We start from the raw sequence: 22,317 nt of genomic DNA on the forward strand, positions 1-22,317 counted from the left end.
AAAAAAAAAAAAAAAAAAAAAAAAACTATCCCCTCCTCAAAAACATATATCTGTATTATATACATATCTTGCTGATTCTTCAATTGCTTTAAAGAACCCTCAGTTTGTTTATCTGCATACCTTGTTTCTCCAATTTAATTCACCTCTCAGTTTAAGACTCTAGCTGATTTCAGACCCACTATGCTTGATGGACTTAGCATCAGCACTGACATCATTTTATTCTCTTCCTTTGTCCAACAAGAACAGCACAGAACTCTATTTCATCAACCTCTGAGAGAAACTAAAGATTCAGGTAACTAAGGAAACAATGACCTGCCTCCAAACATCCAAGCTTAAGCATGGAATGAATGGTGTCATGACCTAATATGCTACCTAATAATCTGTGAAAACACAGAATAAGAGTTAGATCTACAAGACCACCCAAGGAGGGGAGAAAAAAAAAGGGGGGGGGGAAGGGGGAAGAAGAAGGATGACCCATGCTTCAGCCACCCAGGACTTTGATTCTTGACCCCAGCAGGAGATATCCTTTGTGCTGCTGCAAAAAAAAGAAACAGGAGATTTCCAAGGCCAATAGCAACCCTTTAGATAAAGGGGAACTCAAAAAGAAACAGTTTCTTTGACATGAGAAAGGCAATCACCTTGTTACTTGCCAACTTGAACACATGTAAGCTAATACTTGCACTGCAGAACACACCTGCAACATCACCACTTCTGCATTTCAGCTACATCAACTGACTGTGGGGACCTGCATTCACATGGAGAAGCAAGTTCTCCTTCTGAGTGTGCAGATGCTGCAGCACAGACTGAACTCCTTATGAGTCTCAAAAAAGTGGCTTATGCTCCTGATATGCCACTGCCTCTGTGGGGTCACTTCAAGAYCAGATGTATAATTCTCTATGATGAATCTTACATGAATCCAGAAACAGCTCCACATCAAAAAAACTCCATTCCATGGTCACTCCAGATGCATTTGGTCACCACCACCATCATATTTATCCTCAYTCTCTTCCTGGTACACATACAGAGGCACAAGGGCCATGGCTGACTTAAAGTGATGCAACCTCCCATCAGCTACACACAAGACACATCAGAGGAAGGCAGCCCTTTGTTGTGAACCATCAGGGCTGACTGCTGCCACATCTAAAACGGACTTTTCARCAGTTTGCTAATGCCTTCAAGAACTCCAAAAATGAAATTCCAGCAGYGAAGTAACAGGTTAGCACAATTCCCAGCACTGAAGTCTTAAGTCATTTTCCTGACACATGAAAGCAAAGACTTGAGGTTAAAACATTGCCTACTTGAATAAGGTTACTCCATTCTGTGCAGCTTCTCACTGAGAAATAATTCACCTCTCTYCTTCACTTACCAAATGAAAGAAAGGTATCTTGCTAACATCATAAGTTTTGCTCTGATCAAGATGAAACAATATGCTTCATTCTTTCCAAGAAAAGAATTAGGGCCTAAAACTAAGAGCTAGGACCACCACTTACATATACAATTCTTAAAGTCAGTGTTTGTTGCACAGCTTGCTGTGGAAATGAAGTGTTGAACTGGAACTCTGAACACACATTCAAGCTAAGAGCTGCTGGCTCCACTTTCTTATACACTGAATGACTTATGGCATAAGTACAGCACACCTGCAGCTCCCACAGATTTCATTAATGTTGTTTGCGGTCAGCATGTTGGAAAGTCTAGCTAGAAATATCCAATTAATAGCCATCATGAAGACACTGGTTTGAAGCAACTTGTTCAGTATCAGGCAGGAAGCCTGCAGCAGGAAGGTTGACTTAGCAGCCAAGTGCAGCTGCTGTCTTTAAAAACGCGAGCCACAGAAGTTTACTGTCTGCAGGCTTAGGTAGTTCCTTGTTCTGCAAAGCATTCTGTGACTCTTTCAAAGTTACGTTCTCCAAAACAAAGCAAGATAACTGAACGAGATAATCTTACCTTTATGTAAGAAATATATGGAGTATGTTATTTCATCAGGAATATCAGAGGCTAGACTGCAACACACACACAAGCCTCCTAAACAGATAAAAAGGAAAAGAAAATTACACTTGAAAATTGTGCACTTGAATACATGGACACCTTCACATTGCACAAAACTAAAGCAAGACTGTTACAGATCAGAAATGAACAATGATAATCTCTCAAAAAAGGTCAAGACTATAGAAATGCATATTACATAGTTCTTCAACTATCATTTACCATGTGAGATGCAGAGTAAGAGAGAACAGAGAAGATAATATGTTACAATATAATTTTGTGTTCTRATATAGCCAGTTCTTCTGTTTAGGAGTACATTTTTAGCCCTTCCTCCTAGACATCATGCTTGCAGTCAAAAAATGATCAAGCCTTTCTCTCCACAGTCTACCTCGATCTCTAGATATTTTCTGTTAAGGGACTATTAAACATGCACAGAACAACACAGTAAAATATGAAGTCTGATTGCTTTCTAAATAATAATTTCATATTGGCTATTAGAGCTTTCTCACACTAGAAATTATAATCCCTTCTCCACTCTCCAGTCCAAAGAGCCATAATTCCCTTTTTAGGAGAAAAGTCAGTCCTTGCACAAGCATATTTCAACCAAGGTACTTTGTGAAGGATCTTCCATCCTAATTCTAAATCATACTTATAGACTGCTTTGACTCAATTAGATGGTAGCCATCCTTCCATTATTAAAATATATATATATATCAAAACAATACTTTAATCCACTTACTCCAATGCCTCAGCATACTGCTCTGGCATTCAAGTTAGAAAGGGCTTCCAAAGCACAGTCCCTAACTCAGYTGGGAAAGCCGGACCACAGCTATGACCATTCACCTTTTTTAAGTGATAAATTTTCAGCAAAGATAAAAGTATTGCTAACATTAATATTCCTCTTAAAAAAACCCCAGAGGTTTATATACACAAAATATACATAAAAGGGCACAATACAAAGAAAAGTGCAAGCACAAAAGCACAATTAACAAGATATTTTACTTAGTAAAATGCCTAATAGTTCAAACCACAAAGCTGTACCACAGCTGTTATATAGATCTGGCCCAGGTACTTCACATTTCTGGGGAAGGTAAATAATTTCTGAGACATATTTTTCTGCTTATTCTCACCAGGTTGAATATTGATGGGAAGTCTGATACAGTTTTCCTTGGATATTTAAGTTATTTAGACAACAGTTGGGCCATTTTGCCAGAGTACTTGGCATCTTTCAGAGTATGCATAATTTTTAAAGTAGCAGCATCAGGATTCAGTAGGGAGACTGGAAGAGCTCCAGCAAATCCACAATGCTGTTTTATTTCAACAAACAGCTCTGCTCTGACATACAAATTTCTTTCCCGCAAGCTGGAGGATAAGATGTATGCTATCCTGTAAGTTGCACAACATGCAAGGGAATCTATACAGATTAAGGTATCAGTGGGTTTATATTCAAGCTGATCAAAAAAAGAGTGGCTCTGGGGACTACTAATGAGATGCATGTACTTTCATTGTTAGGATACTGGTCCAAATATTAACAACTTAAATTACAAATGATAGATAATATAATTAAATGGTGCTTCATTAACATAGATAGAAGGAGCACGATAGTCTCAGCTCAGCAAGTGTCCACAAAGCACCATTACAGCTGATACTGTTTCGGCAGTCTCCGAGCAGTCAGAGACTGAAAACTAACAGATTCCTTTCCTACCCTTAAACAGTGCTCTCTGCAAAATCAGAGCTGGGGTGCACTGACGCAGGGAAAGCTTGTACTCCTATTGTGCCTAGGCGGTAAGTGTTCTGTGCAAAGGCAGAACTAAGTCTCCTATACTATCCTCTTCCGTTCAATATCAATTTGGACAGACTCTTATCTTTTCAGGAATAAAAAACCCTCTCAACTAACAACAATGAAGAGGGGGGTAAAAGGCAGCATATAAAGTTCTAGTTGTATAGAATAATAGTAAGTTTCTATATTTAGCACAGTTAGGAAACAATTGTAACTCTGCCATTTGGTAAATAAACACCACACCACAGAAAATGTAAGAGATTATTGAGTATAGACATGAAGACACCAAGTCTCTCTTAGGAAATTTAACTTCAAACTCCCAATTTCTCTTCAAACAGAATCTTAAAACACAATGTTGTACCAACATCTCAACATGGCATCTGAATGTCTCACAGTTCAAATATACCATTGCATTAGAGCTTGTACAGGCTTAGGAGAGGCCTGTCTCACCTAACTTCAGACATCACTGATTTAGGGTCCTTCAACAGCGATTGAAGACAGATCGAAGCAATCATGCTCTGGAGATATTTATTTCTCTCTGTAAACGTAGTCCAGATACTTAAGTTTTATGTGGATGAAGTCAGGTGAAGGTAACCCAGGATTTATGCTACCTTACTGTCTCCATTTTTCTGAAAATCCAGTAAATTTAACAGAAAAGCACTTCTAAAGCACTCAAAGAAGACATAACCATAAAGTATTGTTTAAATAACCAAATGCTGAACACACAAAGTCAATTCTAAGAYTAGAACTGTTTGATCTGTGCTAATCTATGACAAGTACATTAGTCTTTATCTGGAGATATTTCATCTTGTTTATGCTGGTTGTAAGGGACAGGGCTACTTTTCTTCTACTACGGAAATCTGAGAGAGAAAGAGTGATTTTATCCAAAGTTCAGATCGACTGTAGTCACTAACAGTTTTATTAAATAGGAAATTGCATGGAATATTCCATTCTGAATTTATTCCAATTATTCCTTGCCAGAGATGGCTTAATGGAACAAAGAGATATCAGTATTAATAGTTAAAGCATGCTACCAATTCCATAGAAAGCATGGTCTATGTCCCACAGAGCCTGCAGTCTAGTCCTGCAAGTCACCATGAAGAGGAGGCACAAAAGGGCACTAGAGAATGATTATCACTGTCCATCAACAACTGGATATGGTCTTAGCCCTGAAACCATTTGATCCAAACTGTCAGTTACTCAAAATGGATGGTGCAACATAATCTTTGGTTTCAAACATTCAATAGAACACCACATATAGCAATCCCACTTACTAACTGCAAATGTCAAACTGCATTTAACATTAAGCAAAAGGTTCAACATCTGATAGGTTCTATAGGCAATTTAAAAACTGTATTGCCAGATGGAAAAGAACATTTTACATTAGAATAATCAGTCAACAGTCTAGTAGGAAGAAGAAGGAAACTCATCCTAAGGTGCTTGAATCTGGACAAACCCCGGAGAGCACAAGTTTAAAAGGAAACATGTATATGCAAATTAATAACGTTTTCCATTATTGGGCAGATGGCTTGTATATGAAAGGCATCACAAAAATACTGTCTTACTAACAGAGAGTAAAAGTAGACTAATCTAYATTCTAGAAGTCAGGATACTTGTATCAGATGCCCAGACAACAGATCTGGTCAGAATCTTCTTTGAATTTACTGCCTTTAGAATATACTTTTTGTCAGCTTTAACATTAAATTGCTATGGTCCTACACAGCTGTGCGTTGGGACCACCTGGATTCTGAAAGTAGCACAAAATGTTGCAGATGCTTAGTCAGAGAAGCTTCACCTTATGAGTGCATTCTATCAGCTCTTGGGCTACCAGTAAATTTCTGGATGACTGTTTTAGTGTTAATATATAAAACCTTAGGTAGCCCTGGACTCAAGTGTGTGTCTGTGTGTGTGTGAGTGTGTGTGTGTGTCTGTGTGCACACACATCTTCAGTTTTCACAAGGTAGAAAAAATTAAAGAAAAAACAAAAACAAACAAAAAACAGAAATAGACTTATCACACTTACCACTCCTCCCTCTCCTCACAGAGATCTGTCAAGTACACTCTTAAGAAAGTCTCACACTCACAGAAAAAAAAAAAAACATTCAGTGTAACCTCTTATGAGGAAATTCTTAGTAATTATGATTATACTTCATGATAATTACATTTTGGAAAATATTTTAAAATGACAATATTGTATTTATTCATTACCTGCTTTATTTGTAAAAATCTGAAGATTCAAAGATTTAGGTGCAACTTCTTGGTCTTGACAATAATCATACCCAAAATTCACAAGTCTACGCACAAACAGAAGATCAGTAAGTAAACCTCTTCATCCACACTGACTCATCACAACACAAAGAACACATGAGAACAGTCACAAAGTGAAAGCAGGTTCTGCCCAAGTACTGGAAATTCGTCATCTATTACACATGAGAACTCAAAGGCCAAATTGGAGCCTGACTCTACTATTTACGTCTGTAAAGTTATATTTTAACCTGCAACTAGGCACAACAATATCAGCAGAAATACTGAAAAAGAAAAGGACCAAACTATGCTCACACGGAACTTATTATACCATGACATCTTTAAAAGCTGCAAGTGCTGTTTTTCCCATGTAGAACATGCAAGAGAAGGTTATACGCAATCTGGCTTAGACTCCCCTCCATCCCTCAAGAAAGGATTTCACTCCTACAGGGATTTTCCCTGTGATTTCTAAAAGAATTCTAAGGGGAAAAAATATATTTATGAAGCTCTTACAAGTGCTGGATTTTTTCAGTATTAACTGCAACAGGATACAGAATCCAATGAATCTTACTCTTGAAACTGCAGGCAAGCTGCAAATAGCATGCTAGAGAAGAAAAGGAGCATAGGCAGCAGGAATGGTCTAGTGGTCTGGTTAACTGCCCAGTAAAATACGTAACGGCAATGAAAAATGGAGAGCTTCTCTTGACAGGAATATGGCAGGCATTTAAAAATCACCACTCCAGATTAATTACTGCACATCCATGACAGTAGAGGAGATTTAAGCAAGTTTCTTTACTTTGAACAGGTAAACAATAATCAAGAGAAGGACAGTTTAACCTATATTAACCTATAACTAACTAGTTCTTCAGCCATTCTCAAAAATGGTATCAAAAATAGTCAAGGATTCAATTATGTTTTACAGTTGACCGTGATAAAAGTGAGAGGAACTGGAGTTGGACAAGGTGCTTAAATTATTTCTATATTCCAGTTCCATGTATGCAACTCCAAGATAATGTCTTTCTGATGTAAGTTTTACTCAGGTTTATAGAAAGTGAGACTATGCATTAAAAGCAAACAAACAAAATACACCACCCCGCACACAAAAACTTACTTTAATCTTGTGTCACATACAGAAATATCCAGGTGTGATTCCAGCTGTCAATCCAAAAGCAGAATATACTTATGTTATTTAGTGAGGTCAGTATACTATGGCTAATATTTCAGTCCAGTAAAATGTGCAATATTTACATTTCACTAGACTAAACATTTTAAAAAAGAAAAACAAAGCTCATCTATCACCCTGTAATCCTTGCAGTCTCCCCAAAACCATTAAATAGTTACTACTTGTTTGAGTGTTTAAAAAAGMGGGGGAAAAAAAGTGCAATTATGGGATATGTAGCCTCCTGCATTAGAGCAATTTTCAGCTACCGGGACAAAAACCTAGTACATTTAAATGCTCATGCCAACAATTACAGTCATAATTTATATGTTCCATTCCATTTCTTGCCAATAGATGCTTTTCTGCCTCACTTAAAACCAGTACAGAAGTAATGTGTGATTTCTTTATCTGATTATTTTGATAATCTTGCTTTTAAGTACTTCAGTATAAGATCAGTGTGACRTTCATGAACGTCATTTACTTCTAGGTGAGTATATGCGCAATTCGACAGACGCTAACTTACTGTAACTCGATCTGAATATATTCTTGAAAAATTTTTATGTATGTGCGTGTGTGTACATATATGTATATACATGTATATATGCGTGTGTATGTATGTGTGTTTTTATATATATATAAAAATATATATATATAAATATATATATATATATAAAAATATATATATATTTTATAAAATACAAAAGACAAATGAAAAAACAAACATTGATTTCCCTCTGCAAAATGTTTCCTGCCATAATAAAAACCAAACATATCTCAGTATCAGTGCCTGGAACTCAGCCATATCCAACTCAGAATAATGTAACACTAATGACTTACTACTGAGTTAAAATTTTCATCAGGATAAAACTGGACACATTTCAAAGTATTCCTTGATTCCTAGAATTAAGAGGATATGTTTTATAATTAACAAAACAATGCATATCATACAGACTGAGAAGTGACTAGATACTTCAGTACACTACACACCCAACCCATTTCACTAACAAATGTACAGCAAGGGGACAAAAGACAAATTAAAAACCACATATAAATCCCCACAATAGCACTATGACATACTTCCTTCCTGTCCCAGATCATTATCTGCCAATCATCTATAATTGCGTGGGCTCTTGCCTGAAGCCCAACATTATACGCGTCTCTCTCGTGTGCATGCATACACACACACACACACAAAAAATGTATTACAGAAGACAAAAAAAATTTCTGTATCTTACTTCAGTCAGTTCAGCAAAGGCACCTCAGAAAGAAAAATAGGAATATGTTCTCCCTTGCAGTTTCTACTTCCTGTTACTTCCCAAAGCTCATTTATTTTTGGTGGGTGTGAAAAGTTGAGGAAAGTTATTTTTTATTTATGTAGAATACAAGTGCAGATAGTCCAACAGTCAGAGAAAGAAAGAAAAAAAAAATGTCAGGGAGGGTTTGAGCACTTCTAGCCCAGCACCTGCCTTCATTTGGTGCACTTAATGCATCTGTATACAATTTACACTTTCTAGATCTGAACTTCTCTAGATCTGAACTCTTTCTAGAATTCAGGCAATATGTTCATGACAGTTTTTGATTTAGAACAGATTGAACAAAAAAAGCTTTTTTAAAGCAAACAAAAAAAGGAAGCCTTCACAAACCTACCCTCTTTTACAGGAAGCACTGAAACCACCAGTTCTCTTGCAATTCATAATGTACAGACAGCAGTAAGGCAAGTCTGGCTTTTGGGTTGGGTTATTTGAGGTAGTAAGACAGATGACTATAATAAAAACCAAACTCACACCATTATTACCACACATGCTCAGAACTTTCCTATCATGAGATAGACAAGAACAGAACCACTAGAATGACTTGCACCTCACCTTTGGAACAATGTAGAAGAGTCTTTGTYCCATCATATCCCACTGTGCCCAAATGAGATCATCTGCAACTCTTGCTCTTGGAAGTTGACCAGAGTTTTGAATCACCTAAAGGGAAAAGTTAAAGGACTGCGTATTAGAAGTCAAATAAGGTTTTTGTAGTGACAACTGYGCACAGTCTGTGCTTTAGGAGATAAGCAATGCACAGGAGAGCCTTAAAAGCTAAGGTACTTGGAAAGAATATGCTACTTGTTCACTACACATGGTCTACCTCTGCTGTCTGCAAGGTGCTCAATTTAAGGAGATCAGAAGGACAGTTCCAGGCTCCACCTACAACCAAATATTTTCTTTCATACTACCTTGATTCCAGAATTCACCACTCACGCTGCTTATAAAGCAAACAAAATAAAACAGCTGGCATGTTTCACCACATGGAACAGCAGAGGAATGAAATACCACAGCCAGTTCAGAACCAGCTACATGAACAACTGAAGAAAGACATTAGCTCCAAAAGGGAGTTTTACGTAAAGTCTCAGTCGTACAGAGAGTACTGATAGCAGGCAAAGGGCTAAAGTTGTGGAAAACTTTCAGAACTGTTTAAATGTACTCAGAAGATATCAGGAGATTTCATGTCAACACAAAACAAATCTGTTTTTTAGGAGGACATTATCTGATTGTTCAGTTGCACTGATATTCTTTATTCCAGCTACTGCAGACTACTTTATGAAATCTGCCTGCTTTAAAAACAAATATATGCTTTAAGAAAAACATCTTAAAAGACTTTAAAGTGTTTGAAAATCAGGACCATAGCCTTTCCCCTTCAAACCTATAGCTGTCTCTATGAAATGGAACATTGGTATTTATGATGCGATTATTTACTTACTAGATTAGATGTATGCCTAACAACAATAAACATTTTAGGTAGAACGTCCACAATAAATTTGTGAAGAGTTATGTGAAACACAGGAAGAAAGATCAAGGGGAAAACGTTTCCTGCTTTTTTTTTTTTTTTTTTGTTTTTGTTTTTTTTTTTATGAAGCCTAGATTGGGACACACAGTAGACGAGAAGGCTAAGTTTGAAAGGTGACTGAACTCTGTGAATATTTTGAATGCTTTAAAAATAAGTGCATGCTGTGTTTTTTCCTAATTTCTAATAATGTTTTTGATCTAGACACATTTTGAGAGAAAGAAAAGCAGTAAGTGACCTTCCTCACAGGTTACATGGTACACAGGTTTTTAGAACAGCTTTGTTGTTAGTTGTGTAAGTAATCATACTGTCAATATTTTAATATATTTTGTGTTGTCCAAGTTACAGAAGCAGTTAGCTAAAACTACAGAAGACATATTTCTAATTTTTCAGTTAAAATATGACTTCAGAATCCAAGATTTTTCAAATCTTACCACTTTGTGTTCTTCTTCTGCAACAACATGGATGTCAAATTGTTCAATATCTTTAAAATAAAATAAAAAATCCTTAGAAACTATACATTTATTATGTTTTGATACAGTTAACAGAACAGTATGACCTCCCAGAGTGCTATGAGAGCACACTAGACCCATAAAATTCAACTTTGTATACGAGGAAATCTATGTGATGTATGAATGCAGGCACTTATTCAGGGACTTAGACTCCCTGGCTTACCTGAAACAGTGTGGCCTCAGCCACAGTGCCTAGTGGAAACAGTATCCTTGTCCACATTATTACAGCATGGTCAGGAAACGCACCAASGGAAACACCAAACCAAGCCAAGGAGCACGCTTACAATGAAAGAGCATGCACAGCTTTGTGCTAGTGCCTGAGACTGCACCTTAGTCATGTTTCACTTCTTAGTGCAAATACAGCTCATAATCCTTGCTCATGCAAAATTCCTAAGTTATTGGTAGTTTACYTATGTTCAGGGTGCAAGATTTGACTAACAGGTGTTACAAACAGCACTGATCAAAGCATTATGTAAATGGATTACTGAAATGAACTCTACCCACCTAATTCCAAATACCTAAAACTTGGCATTTAGCTTAGCAGAAAAGATAGGCCTCTTCAAAAAGATGGGAAGAGTGATCTTACTCTGTGATAAGAGCTGAAGACAAGAGGGATAAACTACCTTTTGCAAGTGTCCACCTCTATACATTCACTCCTGAATTCATTCCTATTAGATCAGGCTGAACATTCGAAGTTACATGAAACTTTTATCCTACTCTAACCCCTCTTGGCATGCTGTTAAATCAGAATCCATCTATCATAGTCAATTCATCTGCTCTGAATTTATACAGGTGGCTACAGAAGTCTAATTTAGTTTTACTAAGAAATCAGAAGACTGACTAACGAATACATAGACTCATAGAATCAATAAGGTTGGAAGGGACCTCTCGAGATCATCTAGTCCAAACCCCCTGCTCAGCAGGGTCACCTAGAGCATGGTAGACAGAGCTGCATCCAGGCAGGCCTTGAAGATCTCCAGAGGAGGAGACTCCACAAACTCTCTGGGCAACCTGTCCCAGTGCTYCGTCACKCTCACAGKGAAGAAATTCCTCCTCACGSTCAGGCAGAACTTCCTGTGCTTCAATTTCTGCCCATTGCCTCTTGTCCTGTCACATGGGACAACTGAAGAGAGTCTGGCCCCGTCCCCTTGACACCCTCCCTTCAGGGACTTGTACACATTGATCAGATCCCCTCTCAGTCTTCTCTTCCCCACGCTGAAGAGGCCCAGCTCTCGCAGCCATTCCTTACAGGGCAGGTGCTCCAGCCCTCTGATCATCTTTGTAGCCCTATGCTGGACCCAGTAGCTCCATGTGTCTCTCGTACTGGGGAGCCCAGAACTGGACACAGTCCTCGAGATGAGGCCTCCCCAGGGCTGAGGAGAGGGGCAGGATCACCTCCCTCCACCTGCTGGCAACACTCTTCCTAATGCACCCCAGGAGACCATTGGCTTTCTTGGACACAAGGGCACATTGCTGGCTCATGGTCAACCTGTCATCCACCAGCACTCCCAGGTCCTTCTCTGCAGAGCTGCTCTCCAGAAGGTCAGCCCCCAGCTTGTACTGGTGCCTAGGGTTATTTCTCCCTAGGTGCAGGACCCTSCACTTGCCCTTGTTGAACCTCAGGAGGTTCCTCTCTGCCCAGCTCTCCAGCCTGTCCAGGTCTCTCTGAATGGCAGCACAGCCCTCTGGTGTATCTGCCACTCCTCCCAGCTTGGTATCATCTGCAAACTTGCTGAGGAGGCAACATGAACTAAGCAAAAAAAAAAATGCAGCCAAAGTTGGCAATTGTGGTAATACTGAAAAACAGTCTCAGTTTTCAGAAAACATCCACAGTATCCAGAAGAGTTCAGATCTTTTTTTTTTTTTTTTACTGTTTTTCCCATAAAAGCCTGTCAAAAATACAATCAATGATAACCACCTTAAAGTAAAAGAATGAAAACATGCTTTCAAAACATTAACTCACATTTATCTTCTGAAGCTAGCAAGAGACGACTTTCTGTAGAAGCATGTCTGCTTTCATCTGGATAAAGAAACTATACAAAAAGTTTTACAATAAATAAATRAAATCTTGCCTACCAAAATAATCTAGAACATTTATCATATACATTTTTACCTAATTGGGTATTCATATATTTTTAATAAAGCTGGCCACACTGACGAGGCACAATTAATAACAATAGCTGTTATTACAGGCTAATAGTCACCAATCACTATAAACAGGCTTAGATAGATAGAATAAAAAGTAGTCTTCATGTCAGAAAGATTCTACTTCATAAGCATTATATGAAGTATTATATGGGCAAATTATATCCATAATACTAACAGTTGGCAAGATAACATGAGATATTTCTGCATTCAAACACCTTTTCACTTTAGCACAGTAGATGGAAAAGGTGTGTATTTAGATTAGGTGAATACCTTACCTGTACTCGAACACAGCTATCCACAGCCTTTAGGACTCTCACATTATTAATGGGATGAATTTCAACTAGCAAGGTTAAATATTTGGATACTGCAAAAAGAATATATGTTTCATGTAACTTCTGTTTAATATACAATTTTGTTTTCTAAAGAGAAATTAAGGCACAAGAGTACAGTATCTCTAACAGTATTAAAATAATACACTTGTAGTACCTGACTGCAGTAGTCGACTTACTCTTTCTTCCTCTGTATACTGACGAAAACTGACAGCTAATCAAGAAAAAAATACACAGTAAGTATGCGTATTTGCTATTGATCTTAGTGAACATTGTAAGAGAGCAAACATCAAAAACCCTACCAAAAACATATACTTTGCAGGAACAACAGCAGCTCCTCTAGATACAGGAGGCATGTGTAAATATATAAGGGAAGTGAACAACAGCGTGTCTTACATTTCTGCTTTAATAAAAAACAAAGATGCAAATGTAATGAAGGTATATTTCCACCTACACTCTTTGGTGATGTACCCACTGACATATGCAGATAGTTATGAGCAACATATGGGTAAAAACAGACCAAAGTAGTACCATACCCAAACGTATCAAACTATTAATCACTTTTATCACAACATCGAAAAAAAATTATTGATAAAATATGTATTTACCCAGTAACGTCTTTTCGCTGTTGACCGAGCAACTGATTATGTGCAGATCTCTCTCAAACATATAGAGGTGCTATTGAGAAAAACATTCATGACAATAAATCATTTTTTAAACTCTATAAAGGAGACCATTTAATTACTCCTCCTTAAGAAAGAAATTACTCCTCCTCCATTGCTGACCAATGTCCTTTTCATTTTTAAAGTAAATGACATTCCAAGGTCAGAAAACGTATTTTAAATGGGTTTTATCACTTCTCTTTTTCCTCATTTATTTGTTTGTGATTGGTTCTTCTGAGTCTCAGATCCTGCCACCAGRTCTGCACAGCAGACCTCTATGTCAATATGAGATTTCACCTATTTCATACAATTACGCACATACCTGCAAAGGATCCTATCCTACCATGGACCCTACCACTGAACTGCAGCACATTCAGGTTTAGAATTGTTTCTTAGAAACAGAAGCACCAGACTGAAGATGCATACAGAATACCAACCAACCAACCAACCAACCAACACAACACATTTACTTTCTTGGACACATGCTCAGTGCAAGGAGCAAGGGAAAGGAAAGAGCTTGTTAGTTGTTTTCAAATAAAGACTGCAGATCTACCCAAAGTCTTTCAGATGTCCGGTAATGTTCTACCTCTTTACGCTACCAAGTGTCATTTGAATGCCTCTTAGTCCTCTCCTCTGTTTAATACAAATACTTGCTAGAAGTATAACATACCGTGCTAAAAGATCAAAGTCTAGAACGCTAAAGTACCATCCTCATCAGGTAGAAGTCTGGTGTTGTTCTCACCTCATTTTGTTTAGTTTGACGATCATACAATCCAATGTGGGTATTTCTTTGATTTCCCTGTAAATGAAAACATGTTAATAGTGATAATGTATAACATACAGAGTTAAATATTGATTTCTTTTTTCGTACTTCTTCCTCCTCACTTAAAAAAAAAAAAAAAAAAGACACATATCCACACATACTTCCTTGTCCTGTCATACAGGTAGTTCATTACCCCAATTCCAAGAAAGGGAGGCAAGAATGAGAAGTGCTTTTTTGTTTTGTTTTTTAAGAACTAACACATGGGACAAAGCTGAAACACTGCCAATTCACCGTTCRCAAGCCATGTGCCTCTCTCTCACTTGGCTTCTAAACTGTTTACTACAAGGGCAGTGTGGCAAGGAAGAAATACTTCTGTACAAGCATGAAAGGGGATGTTATGCTGGTTCCCGTGGCTGATATCCTAAAYCTCCTTTAGGTTAGGTAGATACTTCCTGTAAAGTATCCTAATCCTAAAGCAGAGGGCACTAGTGTCAACTTGGCTCCCAGTGATCTGGCTGCAAGTGGGAAAAAGGATTTCAGCTTTGCCTTAGGAAATAGCTGTTTGAAGGCTGAGCATATTCACAAGCTCAAATGACATCGTTAACTTGTTGCCTTTGAAAACAAAAATAATATACACCTTCTCCAGCTTATTGATAATACATACAATCATTGYTTGGGACACCTTAAGACTAAACAAATCAAAACATTTCTTCTTGCTGATTTTTAACATGGTTTAAATTTTCAAGCTTGTTTGTTTGTTTTAAACTTTGTCTGGCAGCACATAGCACATCTTAATTCAAGCTGAAATCCATTCAAGCATTCAAGGTATACTAAATTATGAAACTCAACTCAGTCACATAGCCTTGTACTCAGTAAGCATCATTGTTTTTAACCAGAGCTTGAGGGGGAAAGAAATAATCAATAGTTATTTACAAAATTATAGCTTCTGCAAAGCTAAAACAAAAGCTTGAGCGTTCTCATCCTCAAAGGTCTGCATCCGAGCATTGCTGTGGCAACAACATAATTCTTTTATTTTAGACAAGGAAAAGAAAATATACCCTAATATAAAGACACAGGCTTCAATCCTACTGATTTAAGGTTAGCAAATGGATTCACAAATAATGATTCATTCCAAATGCACCTAACACTCTAGCATTCTCTGCACTTTGCTACCAAAAAATGCATTTTACAAGACTGGTATGATGACTGCATCAATATTAGTATTCACATCTGTGCACATGCTAACAAACTTGTTGTCTGATTTATTCCAAAGACTTTTGCACTGCTTTGCAAAATAGAAGTGCTCRCACTAGAATCCAGGTATATTAAAAAAAAAAAAATCCCTTACCAAACTCTCAATGTTATTGAAGATAATAGATACCTCAAAATCTACAGTACCATGCAATACTCTAAAACAAGTTTGAAATAAYGTTCATTCCCACCTTCCCCTGAATTCAGATAGAATATGCTTGGGTTTTTTTCCCTATTTGGCAGAAAAAGGCTGTTTTGTGTCTATTAGGACAAAAGCCAGGAGAGTTCATTTTAGTTTACATCCCTGTTTGTATACTATCCTCACTGATAATGTCACTGCTAAAGTTTGCTGCTACAAAGCCAAAAGGAATGATTCACAAAAATAGGTGCRTCTTGCAAAAGCAGTAGCTCATTAGTTATGAAAAGTTTATAGTAAAGGGGTGGGAAAGAGAGAGAGATGTATTGACTAATTAAACTACCTTTAGCAACTTGGTAAAATCTGTAAACTGTTAGAAGTAGTAATTACCATAACAGTGATGTCTCTAAAGCAAGTTTAGGGAAGCAGAAGGACTTGAAGCAATCTGTTTTCTCTAGACAAACTTTTCAGTGTTATGATGAGTATTATCAGAATAGAATAGCAAAACACAGACCACATCTATATTTTAGTACAAGTTTTGCAACAACTGTTGTCAAGTTGGGGCCTAAAGCTACTTGCCATTCCCAAAGATGCAATACACCAAGATTCTTTTCCCCTCTGTATAACTATGGATGACTACTCATCTTATAAAAGTTTTCAGTAAACTAGAGAGTAATAGAACTATACCCATAYGTTGCTAACGGACTGTTTCAGAAAAGGAAATGCTTGGCTTGAGTCCTTCTTCTCTAAATCAAYGGTAAAGTGTTAAAACACAATCCTCTCGACATATGCTGTTCTTTTTGCTCAAGTGGCTTTTTAGAAATAGCATTCTACTCTTGAGGGGGAAAAAAATTCAATCCCAAAGAATCATGCACACTGCTTAAGGATATCACTGTCTGAAGGTGCGACCACAGCTCTCACAGACATAACTAGTTTAATAAACTGGGGCACCAGAAAAAGCACAGCTGTAGCAGCTTAGGGCCCAAGCTGCCCAGGACCATGCTCAGTGCAGGGTTAAGTGCTCAGCAGCTACAGCCTTGGCTGCCACAGGCGCACTCCTTCCCAATATACAGTCCAGCTGGATTAAAGCCTTGAGTGAGCTTTGGTGCAGACATAMAAAAATGTTCGTATCATGCAGGCAGATAAGTGTGGGTATATTGACTCCCACTGACTTCAGTAACATCTACGCCGGTACCAGMATCTTTACTGATCCAAGAAAGAAACACATACTATGCATTATGAACCTCTTCTCTGTGGAAGAAGCATCATACATTTAATGTAATGCCACCCTAAAATACACTTGTTTGTTGTGAGAACACTCCAGAAGTATTTTCCAGTTTGCCCACAACAAGCATAAAAAGCCAACCACCCACACACACTTCCAGTACAAGGGAACAGAAAAAAGGGAATCTAGATGCTGCTTCTGCTGTAGGCTGACTCATCCAGAAGAAAAATATCAGACACTTTATAATGGTAAGAGAACAGGAAAAAAAARAGAGAGAGAGAGAGAGAGARAGAAAAAGCAGCAGCTGCATCTACTTCAGCATGSTATTTAAGAGGTAACAACACCACGCAGAAGAGCTCTGCAGTTTGCTATTTCCAGTTCTCAGGCTTTGTCATCCAGCTACTTATACCATACAGGCTGGAAAAAGTCACTTTATTCCTAAAATTAGGAAGGAGAAACTACAGTGAACATTTTCAGAGACTGCCTATGTGAACTTTAGCTCCAGATTCAAGCAGTTAAATTTAGGAGTTTAAAACTTCCTCACAGTCTGCAGAGGTAAGGCCAATTCAGTCAACGAGTCTAGTGAGTCAGTCAGTTGCCCACTTTCCCTGCCCCACATACCTCCTCCCAAAGCAGAGGCCATATGCAGTCATTCTCCAAATTCCACTGACTGACCGTTTTGACCAGAGCCCCACTGACTGCAGTGGAAGCTTAGACACCTGGTACACATGTGAACACCTACACATAGGAGCTAAATTTCACTCCTCGTGTCTGTTCCAAGAGACTGATCATCATATAAGGTAGTTGGGCTCATCTGTCAGAAGCCCAAGGAGAGGGCAGTCACCTGAAGCTTAGTGTGAGGCTCAGCAGGTGCTAGCAAGAAGCAGTATCACACTATGCAATATTACATCTCCTGTTAGCAGCTGGATAGACTTTCAGAAACCATTTCTATAGTGCTGAGCAATGCCAAAAGCTTAACACATTATTTAACATTGTTTCTATGATCACTGTTGTCTCACACAGACTGCCTCCCTAAGTCTATGTGAAAGGAAATACCCACTCATAGTTAAAGTATGTTATACCTTGATGAAAAGTCTCACCTCTTGCTTTAATCCTAGAAAAGCTAGAGAGTTTTAGTTCTGTTGAGTTAGAAGAGAATTGAAGGCAGTCCCATTTCACTGGAGTCTGCTATTTCCAATTTGCACCGTCCAAGAACCTATGATTCAGGAGATCCTCTAGAATCCAGCTGGGTCTACAGATTTCTCCAAGATAGAGAGCGGAAAACCACAGCTTCTTTCATTGAAAGGAAACCTTACCAATACACAGAGGAAAACCACAGCTTGCCTCATTGAGAGGAAACCTTCCCAAATCATTTGGAAATTTCTTGGAATTTTAGGAGAGTCAACAAAAAAGCTCTACCACGGAGAACCATAATCCTATTTTTAAAAAGGCTAATAGGGAAAAAACTAATAGAGAAGAAAAGGCAGAAACAGTTAGTTCTACATAAACAGCATGTTAAAATATCCATTGATAGGAATAAACATGTTGAATTAAAGTAGTCCTCGTTAACAGATGAAATTCTTCATAAGCAGCACATTTCTTCACCCTGAGAACTTCTCTGGGAAGTCCAACTACTGAATTAAAGAAATAGCTTGTCATTCAGAGTGAGATTCTGTCTCCAAGGGAAAAAAAAAACAGCAAAAATCTTATAGACTTTAGTCAAGTCAGTACSTCACTCTCCATTTCATCATTCTTATCCTGTGCCTGAAGTAGAGACAGATACTTTCCCATTGTCCCAACACTCAAGTTGTAATCAGCCGGGTTTTTCAAGTTTTAAGTCTCATGGCAAAAAAATCTGAAGTACAAGAACTCAGAGACAAAGATGTATTGTTATTCTCTGGTATATTTTTATTAAGTTCTGAGGCTGACTTACCTTCCAGGTATAAATAATTTTTCCATCTCTTTCAACATTTACAACATAGAGTGCTGACAAATTCTCAGAAGTATCTGAAATTATAAGCATTAAAACGTACAGAATTATGATTTGCCAATTAAACATAAATACATTTTTACATGAAAAAGCTTACTTACACACACCAAAATTACCCCATTCTTGAAAGAGAGAATTATTTCTTACACTATCATTTAATTCTACTAAACTTCAAAAAAATAGTTAAGGGGATTCAAAGCAGACAGAAAAATATTTTTTTCCTAGGAATAATTCTAGGATTAAAACTCTTAAMTCCGCATTATAACTACGATTCTAAATGGCCATTATCTTTTTCTGATGAAAGTGAAATGTGCTATTCACTGTCTTCTTTTTACAGAAAATAAAAATATTTGCATGTTTCTGTTATGCACAATACGACTCAAAGAGTTAGGTAGTGTCTCTGCACTCCAGCTCTCAGAACATTACAAAGAGGCAGAACCAGTATGATGAAAACTGTTGCTTGTCCCAGCTGCCTCTCCAGCATTTGCAAAGGAATGGCTGGAAATAAACTACACAGATTAGCTTTCCCCCCGCCCCAAAAAAAAAAAAACCCAAAACAACAAAAACATGAATTAAGCAGCATGCCAATAGGTACCAGGAAATTAAGCAACACAAGACACAATATAGTACAGTTTCAAATGTGAAGGAAGACATGAATGAAAAAGATGAAAAAGTAGCATTAAAAGGGAAACAGATGATCAGGAAGCTAGGATGAATACAGAAAGAGAAGAACACATCTGGACAAACATGCAGAAAGTGAAAAATAACACTGACTCTACAGTGTTACTGTTTACTCCACAGTTATCACATAACATTGATAGGAGGAAGAAACATGAAACTTAGTTTCACAAAGACAGATATTATAAGTTTGCTTGTACAGTTTGCAGTGATAAAAACCGTGTTAAAATATTGTTAGAAGCAAACAATTCTACATTTTTTATTTTATTGTGAGAAGACAAGGAAAATTCTTACCCTAGATTTAATAACGCAACACATCAYTCAAAGTCCACTACAGTACCACTATGTTAAGAACAGCCAGTGATGACTGAGAAAGTCTCAGATAACYATGCATTCTGCTTTTCTTGTCATGAAAAAATCATGAAATTTAGCTACCAGGTCAAACTTCCAAAATTAGCACAATAGTCTCCAAACAAGTTGCACCGCAGACTTCTAAGATTAGTGCAGTAGTCTCCAAACAAATTGCAGTCTCTCTTGTACAATACTTCAATAGAACAGAATTTTTCTAAAGCAAAGATCCCACAAGAAACCTCCATGCCACTGAACTTCTCTATCTCCCCACACAGTCATTCAAAAGTTTCAAATTTCAGAGATGATTTTCATGTCACTGATCACCCTCAGAGAGAATATGGAGCAAAAGAGGAAGTGTACATCATCTCTGCCCTTGGAAAGTCCTGCAGTAAAACTCTGGATATACAATTACAACTTCCTCTTCTCCATGGCTTARACCAGCAGAAGAAAGCCCAGGGAAAAAAAAAATCCAACCTGCCCACCCAACAAGTTAAGTTTGTTATCAACATAGCCAGGAGAGTGCTCAGTTTGATTTMCTGAAGGCCCGTACACATAACTCAAAAAAAAATCAATTGAATAAAGAGAACAAGGCTGGTTCTCCTTGCCTCCCATGCCCAAACCCCTCATAACTACTCCCAGCTCTCRTGCCATGAGAAATTCTCACACACTATTTAGTACTTTCAAGTCATCAGGAAAGAAAATAATAACTAATTAACATCTGAAATCATAGACACAAAAATARAACGAGTCCTAGAAATCAGTTGCTTTCTGTGTGCATGAGTATTTCTTTGAAGTTTAAATAAGTCTTTACAAATCCCCACGTCCTGGCTTCACGCTCCATTAAARCCAAATCCACTACCAGATCAACAATTCCACAGTAGTCTAATACATCCAGTACTACACTGGGATGGGGGAGAAGTCAATATATGCTGGTAGAAATTGAAATGCAATACAGCAACRTTAGCATTGGATCAAATGCCCCTTCCAAACTAAATTACACTGAGTCTACAATGTCAGGTGCATTGATTGTATGAACAGTCTGTGTTACATTCTAAAAAGCTTATAATGATTGTCCCTTTCCTACACAAAATAGTAGCACCATTTCAGTATCTTTATGGAATAAATCCCAGGTGAAATGATTATATGTACAGAATTTCAGAATTTTATCTCTGGATCCTTCAGTGGAGTCTACACCATCAATAGCTATTCAGTAAACTATCTAGTGTATGTAAAATAATTTTAACAATGGATTTTGTAACTAATGGACTGATAAAGAACTTTATTCACCAAAAGAGGTTAAGCTTTAATGGGAGATGCAAAGAAGTCAAAGCACTTACGGCTTCAAGCTCACCACATCGTGCGTCAACTACCATCTACTTCTACTGAAGTAATGATTATTAATTATCCATTTCTGTTTTTCTAGACTAAGGTTTTCACAAGTTTTCAAAAAGCAGAACCAAGCCACCTGCCTTGCAGATGAACAATAAAGAACAAAAGCAATAAAAAAACCCAAAACAAAAAGCCGCTGGGCCAAAAATACACTGGGGTAATTCTTTTTTCTTTCTTTYTTTTTTCCAACCGCTACATGAAGCGCGAGTTAAGCCAGCTATCCCACACTGCTGCGGCATCTCATGCTTCGTCTAATTTTAGTTAGCACTTCTCGTCTAGACCAAAGTGAGGGCTTTTTTTCTTTCATTTTTTCAGAAAGGKGAGCGGCGTGGGAGAGCGGACGAGGCGACAGGCTCTTTCTGACCGCACAAACGAGACCTAAGTGCGGAACGGCGGCGGGAACCGAAGCCAGGCGGGAGCGGCCAGGCGGCAGCGGCCAGGCGGGAGCGGCCCGCGGTGCGGCCGCGCTCCTGCCGCGCCAGACGCTCCCCGCGGCCGCACCTGCGCGCCCGCCCGCGGACGGCCGTTAAACGCCGCCACCCCCCGCCCCCGCCGCCGCGAGCAGGCCCCGCGGGAGCGGCGGGCCCGGCGGGGAAGGGGCGGCCGCAGACACCTTCTCCAGCGGAGCCCGCCGGCGCTGCGCCACCCGGCACGGCGTTACCTAGAGCCGCGGCCCAGCCCCGCGCCGCCAGCCACGGGACCACGTCCCTCTGCAGGTCAAACTCGGCTACCAGGCGAAGCAGCATGGCCGGGCCTGGCCTGGCACGGCACGGCCCGGCCCCACTGCACTCGGCCGCCGAGAGGCGCCCGCGCCGCCCCGGCTGCTGCGGGGGGTGGCGTGGGAGGGGCACCGCCATGTGCCCGCCCCCGTCGGGCCTCCTCACCGCC

At 38.7% G+C, this 22,317-nt stretch overlaps 1 protein-coding gene across 2 annotated transcripts in view; it reads right to left on the reverse strand.

Moving 5' to 3' along the window:
* Nucleotides 1-22,248, reverse strand: part of GSAP (gamma-secretase activating protein) — a 48,351-nt gene extending 26,103 nt beyond the window's left edge. For both annotated transcript variants that reach the window (XR_014895023.1, XM_085298616.1), the window contains exons 1-13: nt 22,091-22,248; nt 18,955-19,028; nt 14,389-14,445; nt 13,593-13,662; nt 13,142-13,198; nt 12,931-13,019; nt 12,471-12,540; nt 10,430-10,479; nt 9,032-9,136; nt 8,004-8,063; nt 7,119-7,162; nt 5,972-6,057; nt 1,945-2,022 (exon numbers count right to left, since the gene is read on the reverse strand). Coding sequence is in view for 1 of the 2 variants with exons in the window: in XM_085298616.1 (XP_085154742.1) it covers nt 1,945-2,022; nt 5,972-6,057; nt 7,119-7,162; nt 8,004-8,063; nt 9,032-9,136; nt 10,430-10,479; nt 12,471-12,540; nt 12,931-13,019; nt 13,142-13,198; nt 13,593-13,662; nt 14,389-14,445; nt 18,955-19,028; nt 22,091-22,175 (925 nt within the window). In the remaining variant the exon portion in view is untranslated. The remainder of the gene's footprint in view (nt 1-1,944; nt 2,023-5,971; nt 6,058-7,118; nt 7,163-8,003; nt 8,064-9,031; nt 9,137-10,429; nt 10,480-12,470; nt 12,541-12,930; nt 13,020-13,141; nt 13,199-13,592; nt 13,663-14,388; nt 14,446-18,954; nt 19,029-22,090) is intronic.
* Between the last annotated feature and the right edge of the window lie 69 nt (nt 22,249-22,317).

This window comes from Rhea americana, unplaced genomic scaffold, assembly GCF_003343005.1.
Source record: "Rhea americana isolate MKP2758 unplaced genomic scaffold, rheAme1 scaffold_1, whole genome shotgun sequence".
Lineage (NCBI taxonomy): Eukaryota > Metazoa > Chordata > Aves > Rheiformes > Rheidae > Rhea > Rhea americana.